Here is a 6,503-nt window from a genome sequence, read left to right on the forward strand (position 1 = left end):
AGTGGATCTGAGTACCAGGCTGACCACCTTGCTTCCTTCTGCTTCTTGTCCAGGCTTTATTTTTCTGAGGTGTTTGACGTGACCCGAGTCTAATCTGGGAAACGTATCCCAAGGAATCCTATGGGCACAAACTCTGAAAGTGGACTGGTTTTTACTAGGCTGCCAATGATGCCCCTTCTTCCATCCCAAGAGTTGCCATGCCCTGAGAGCTCAAGGGAGATTGGGGAGCTAAGCCTTCTTGCCTCCACATATTGCTGGAGTGGGAGAGGACTGGGGCCAGATTAGAAGCCTGGGGATGGATTCCACTCCTTCCACCTATGACTCCTTGTGATGGCAGTATTAGCCAAAGAACGCTATCCCCACCTTAAAAAAGTATACCCATTCTGTAGGGGTTACACCAGAAATCTTTAACAGCTAACACCTTAATTTTATCAGTGAATATTTTGGTATTTACTTGTAGTCAGATGAGAGAAAGACTAGGCCGAGGGAAATGTGAGGTCTGATGGAAAGGTCTAGGGACTTAACACTAAGCCCCCTTCCAACCTGAGATTCTGTGAGGGTAGAAGAGGCCTTGTCCATTGGAGGGCACAAGTGCCGTCAAATAAAAGGGTCACTGCACAATCTCTTACCATTAAAGATCTTGCCCTGCTGCCCCCAGCTAAGCAGTGGGAGGACACAGAGTTCTCAAAAGAATTACACTCTTGACCATATGTGCAAAATTGCACCACACAACTAAGAGGAGAAATGTGAATGAACATGACTGCGAAGATTCACCTCACAACCGGCAAAGGTGAGAAAAGGCACAGAGACACTAGGGGAGGACGGGCACACTAATGCACTGCTGGTCCAACTGTCCTGGAAAACCACGAGAGGCGTCTCAACAATTTGAATCCTTTCACCCAGAGATCTCACCCAAAGAGGTCAGAAAGGTTCCACACATATCAAAATAAACACAGCAGCATTCTTTTGCAATAGCCAAGAGCTGGAAATAAAGCCGATACCCACCCATCAGGGAATGACTAAGTGAATTATCATATGACTGTAAGGACTATTATTGTACCCTAAGATACAACAAACATGAGGGATTTGGAAGAGACAGTGATGGAAGTGAAACTAGGAGAAATCAAGAGTCAATGACTACGCTGTAGGCGAAGGCCACCTTCAAACAAGCTGAGGGAGTGTAACTCTAGCTAACATGGCCCTAGAGAAGAATTCAGACATGCACATCCCTCCCTTTCTTGGAGGGTCAAGGCTGCAGATGTGGAACGTGGCCTATGCTGGCAGCTCAGTGGACCCGGCTGACGATTTTGTTACCATCAGGGGAGGCTGAGCTGGCTTACATCCAGAAATGGCTGGGATATAGAGACAAAAATCATCCACCAAACTTTTTTTTAAAAGGAGGGTGGCCTGCATTTCAAGGGTGCTGGTTAGAATTCCAAATTTCCCACCCTGGCCCCCAAGGAGGGAAGGCAGTGGTGTGTCTTTGGGAGGCGGCCCGGTTCTCTGGCAGTGGCCCCATTTACTGGGAGAACAGATGAAGCCTCCAGGTGGAAATGAAGACCCTGGAAAGAAGATAGCAACTGAGTCCAAAGTGACACCTTTATTGGGGGAGGGGTCAGGGGTGGGGCTCTTATGTGTCACAGTCTTCTGGGATGGTGGCAGTGATAATGAGCGACTGCTCAATGACATCTGTGCTAGAAAAATTCTCCTCTGTACAAAGTCTCTGGCCAGGGAGCTGGGAAGCCAGTGCGCCTTGTGTCAGCGACTCCACGATCACCTCGGCGGAGCCCATCTCCAGCTCTGGGGGAGGCTGCAGGGCCACCACGACCATCTTCTCGTCCTCAATGACCAGGTTCCGCAGCTTCCTCTGACGGGGATTGTAGTTTTCTACTCGGTCATGGATCTCCATGTGGCGGCGCAGGTGCGCCTGAGGTAAAGAGCAGGAGAACATCAGCCGTCTGCCGAGGCGGGCCCTAGCACGCAGGGGCGTCGTGGCTATGAGCAGTGGGGAGGGGAGGAGAGGGGAATGGACGGCAGAGGCGGGAGCCCACCCCGAGGTCTGTACCTGGCGGGTGAATTTGTAGCCACACTCGGTGCATTCAAACTTCCTCACACCCTTGTGTCTCCGCACATGCACTCGCAGCTGTTCCACGGCTTGGGGGGCACGGGAAGAGAGACACAGTGCTTTGTAAGGGTCTGATGCAGCACACTTCCCACAGGGCATTCCCATCTACCCGCTCCTCTGGGCCGGTCACCTCCCCCACTCCAGACCCACCTCACCTGCTCATCTGTGAAATGGGGTGCTAGAGCAGAGGACCTCTAAGGTTCTTCTTGGCCCTCAATCCCTCACAATACAGAGATGAGGTGGTAAGGGAGAGCCATCCCTAACATAGGGGACCCTTGAGTCAAGCCTCAGCCCTGCTCCCACCCTGGGCTGGAGGGAGCTTCAAAGGACTGTTCCTCCTTGGGGCCACGGAGGTGAAATCAATCCCCAACAACTTGGGAGGAGGCCCAAGGGGAGGCAGGCAGTCACCAGGGCTGGACAAAACTGCAGAGCATGCATAGTCTACTGTGCTTCCATCTTGTGAGGCCCTCCAGCCCAATTCCTTCTCTGGCTAAACCCTCCAAAACTTCTCATTTCCATCAACAAATTAAAAGGAAGGCTGCTCCACATTTTCTCCCCAGCTTTCCCTGCAAAGGGTTCCCAAAGAAAGGGGTGTGGACCTGAGGGGAGCAGGCACCTTTGAAGGTTTTCCCACAGATCTGGCAGAAGTGGGGCCGGCCTTCCTGGTGACGGCTGGCGACGTGTCTCAGCAGCGGCCCCTTCTCTGTGAAGCGCTGCTCACAGAACTCACAGCTAAAGGGCCGCTCGCCAGTGTGCGTCCGATGGTGCTTGTCCAGGCTGGCTACAATGGAACAGAGGGTCGCATTTGGCTCAGCCCTTTCCTGCCCTCTCCTAGTTCCTGGGTCACAGCCCCAAGGAGGTCCTCGCAGTGAACCCCAAGTACTCAGGGCATTAGAGGGGAAGAGGGGAGAGTCAGACTAGAAACAAGGGTCATGACCACGGCTTCTAACTGGTAGGAGGCCAGGAGGACCGGCTGGAGGCTACCCTTCACCCCCATGCTGTGCAGGCTCCTGGGCTGGGTGGGAGAGCCAGGAATACCTTGTGTGCGGAAGGTTTTGCCACAAAGGTGACACTGGAAGGGCTTTTCCCCAGTGTGTGTACGCAGGTGCATGTTCAGATTGGCCTTCTGCGTGAAAGCGTGGCTGCAGAATTCACAGACGTATGGCCGCTCGTTCCTGTGCAGAGGGTAGAGAGACAGGAGGGGATGTGAGTGAGCAGGAAGCACAGGCTTATGAGTCCAGAACCACTGGCTCTGAGAATCACCGGGTCACCGAGTGACACAAAAGGGAACTTCTCTGCGGTTAGAACTAATGGGTTTGTCAGGAGACAAGAAGGGCATCAGAAACCAAAACCACTGGTTACCTGTAGGTAAACAGAGGCTTCTGTAGCCATGAGACCAAACAATGGGGCAGACGAAACCAGCAAAGGAAGGCGAGTGAAGGGCCGACCAGTCAAATTCGTTTAACAAACAGCTATTTACTAAGCACCTACTATGTGCCCAGTGCTGGTGATCCCAAGACACAACTAAGACAGTTGTGCTCCCATCAACAGAATGCTGGTCCAGAGGAGCAGAGAAAGCTGTATTTCAGGGCTGCATCAGGGTCAAAGAGATCCAGGCTGAGCACCAGCGCTCCCAGGCCTGGGCAGCCCCAGCCTGGTCACCTCGTCTGGCCCCAGCCTGGTCACCTCATCTGCCCCCAGCTCCACTTTCCTGTTCCTCCATCTATCAATGTGCAGATCAGACCACATCTTCTCCAAGGTCCCTTCCAGTTCCAAATCTTAGGATGGTCAGAAGCCCCTAAAAACCCACTACTGACAGCAGCTCTTTTTGTTGTAGCCAAGGCCCAGAGACAGAGCAGGTGCCCATCAGAAGGGACAGCTGAATAAACTGAGCGTGAATGCCACGAGAGGTAAAGGTACGCGCTGCCCCAGGAAAGGGTGACTGTGATGAAGATGAGCAAAGAGCCGTGAGTCCGGATGCTAAATGCAAGGCCATGAGCTAAGGAGGGAGTGATGATGGGGCCGAGGCGGGGAAGGGGGGAAACATGGTGATAAAAAATGAAGGAGACCAATAAGAAGCATTTTTTTTTTTAAAGCCAGGCCTCAGAACACATTCATTTCTCTGGGTCTCCATCCTTAGGAGGTGGAGAGTGGGTGAGGCTGGACAGTGCTGGGCCTCCCCTCCAGCCTGGCTCCTCCCAATCTGGAGCCTCCACCCAGACGGCCTTTATCGCAAGACCAGAGGCTCTAAGGCCAGACCCCAGGCCAGCTCCTGCACTTGTTACTGTAAACAAACCTACAGGTTTCTGAATCAAGGTCCTCCTCCCTTTAGATGGCCAGCCAGGGGGCCAGGGCAGTTGAGCCCCCGGATCTGGAGGCTGCAGAGGGGGCTCGGGTGTATGCTAAGAGCAATGGGGCAGGAGCTGCAGACTCTGGGTGCGGGTGGGAGATGCCTGCTCTTGGGGACTCTTCCCACCCTAGTCTAAGCAATGGCCTCCCCAGATGCTGCCCGGGCTGGGCCCTTGAGGAGAGAGGACGTACCTGTGCTTCGCCTTAATATGCATCTGGAGGCCGTTGCGGCTGGAGGCCCGGTGCCCACACTCCTCACATACAAAGAGCTTCTCTCCTCGATGCTTGAAGGCTTCATGTAACTGAAGCTCTGTTCGAGACAGGAAGCATTTGGCGCAGGTGGGACACTGCAGGTAAGAGGGGCAGGGAAATTCATGGCCCACCTTCACGACTTACAGCCTGGTTTAATGGCTGGGCCCCGTGAGGGGAAGCCCCCTGGCACCAGGACTGCAGTGTACTCTCTCTGTGTCCTGAGACTGGCACAGTGCTCAGCACATACAGCAGGTGCTTAATAAATGCCTGTGGCATGGCAAAGGGGAGGGCTGGGTAGGGTGTCAAGGACTTGGGCAGCCTTTGGTACAATTCGTCCTTCCTCCCCAGTAGGCCGCTTGTACCCACAGGACAGAGTCCCTCACCAGCTGCCCCTGGCCCAGAGGCCCCAGCTCGAGGCACTCACCGCGTGGGGCTTGGGGGCCCCGTGCAGCTTGATCATGTGGCTCTGCAAGTCCTTCTTCTGCATGAATTGTTGTGAGCAGGATGAGCACTGAAATACAGGGTCTGGGGTCATGGCCTGCCTGCCAAAGCAGCCAAGGGCTGAGCCAACCCTGCTCCAGGATGGAGCCTTGGGGCAAAGGCCCCCCATGGCAGCACCCACACACCCGTCCCTGGAGGACAGCCCAAGTGCTAGTGCCACAACAAGGAGCCCACTCCCCAGGGCCAGGGTAGGGGGTGGTTCTGAGGTGCAGCCAAGGGAAGAGAAAGCACGGGTGTGGGGGACAGAAAAGAAGGCAGCCACAGCCAGGACAGAACCCAACAGGGATGTCCTAGGACTCAGGTGCTGGAAGGGGCTGCAGAGGTCATCTGGAGGAGGTGACTTGCCCAAGGTCACACAGTCTGGGGCAGGACCCATTTCCCTTCTGGAGGTCTGTTCCAGGAGTAGGGCACCTCTCCTTCTTCCAGCCCAGCCGTGGCCTGGGGACTGACCTTGTAGGGCATTTCCCCAGTGTGGGACACCATGTGAACACGCAACTCCATCCTCCGCCGGAATGTCTCCTGGCACACAGAACAAGTAAATACCTGAAAGTGATAGGGCTGGCATCAGGGTGTCTATTTTGAGGCCATCAAGTCTGGTCAGGAAAGAGTCAGGCAGGAAGCAGTCTTGGCCCTGTCTTTGCTTAAATTCTAAAAGGCTTAAAAGTCTGCTCAAGTGTGCCTGGTGGTCGAGTAGCCAAGGTGTGGAGGGGAGGGTGCAGAGCTACACATAATAAGCAGAGGGGATGAGAGCAGCCCTGCCCACACCCCCTGCCACCTGGCCTCTGGGGAGCCTCTGGGAAAAGGAGGATTTGGGGCCACGGGCTAGGTGGGCAGCAACACCATTGCCCTTCCTTATGAGCAAAACAGCCTGCATTCCTGTCACGCCCAAAGTCAATTGAGGTTCCCAAGGCAAGCAAAAACCTAACTATGAGCCAGGAACTAGCTGTGTGACCTTGGGAGGGTTCTTTAACTCCGACATCCTCTGTCCTAAGGGCCCTCCCAGCTCTGACAATTCTGGGTTCTAAGGGCCCTCCCAGCTCTGACATTCTGGGTTCTAAGGGCCCTCCCAGCCCTGACATTCTGGGCTCTAAGGGCCCTCCCAGCTCTGACAATTCTGTGTTCTAAGGGCCTTCCCAGCTCTGACACTGTGGGTTCTAAGGGTCCTCACAGCTCTGACATTCTGTGTTCTAAAGGTCCTCCCAGCTCTGACATTCTGGGTTCAAAGGGTTCTCCCAGCTCTGACATTCTGGGTTCTAAGGGTCCTCCCAGCTCTGAC

At 54.5% G+C, this 6,503-nt stretch overlaps 1 protein-coding gene across 2 annotated transcripts in view; it reads right to left on the bottom strand.

Moving 5' to 3' along the window:
* Positions 1 to 1,581: 1,581 nt before the first annotated feature.
* ZBTB48 (zinc finger and BTB domain containing 48) overlaps positions 1,582 to 6,503 on the bottom strand; it is a 14,402-nt gene continuing 9,480 nt past the window's right edge. For both annotated transcript variants that reach the window (XM_027844010.1, XM_027844011.1), the window contains exons 5-11: positions 5,678 to 5,770; positions 5,151 to 5,237; positions 4,667 to 4,821; positions 3,164 to 3,300; positions 2,742 to 2,906; positions 2,066 to 2,154; positions 1,582 to 1,927 (exon numbers count right to left, since the gene is read on the bottom strand). In XM_027844010.1, the coding sequence (XP_027699811.1) occupies positions 1,631 to 1,927; positions 2,066 to 2,154; positions 2,742 to 2,906; positions 3,164 to 3,300; positions 4,667 to 4,821; positions 5,151 to 5,237; positions 5,678 to 5,770 (1,023 nt within the window). In that variant the 3' untranslated portion in view covers positions 1,582 to 1,630. The remainder of the gene's footprint in view (positions 1,928 to 2,065; positions 2,155 to 2,741; positions 2,907 to 3,163; positions 3,301 to 4,666; positions 4,822 to 5,150; positions 5,238 to 5,677; positions 5,771 to 6,503) is intronic.

Source organism: Vombatus ursinus, unplaced genomic scaffold (assembly GCF_900497805.2).
Source record: "Vombatus ursinus unplaced genomic scaffold, bare-nosed wombat genome assembly UNPS02014932.1, whole genome shotgun sequence".
Classification (NCBI taxonomy): Eukaryota; Metazoa; Chordata; class Mammalia; order Diprotodontia; family Vombatidae; genus Vombatus; species Vombatus ursinus.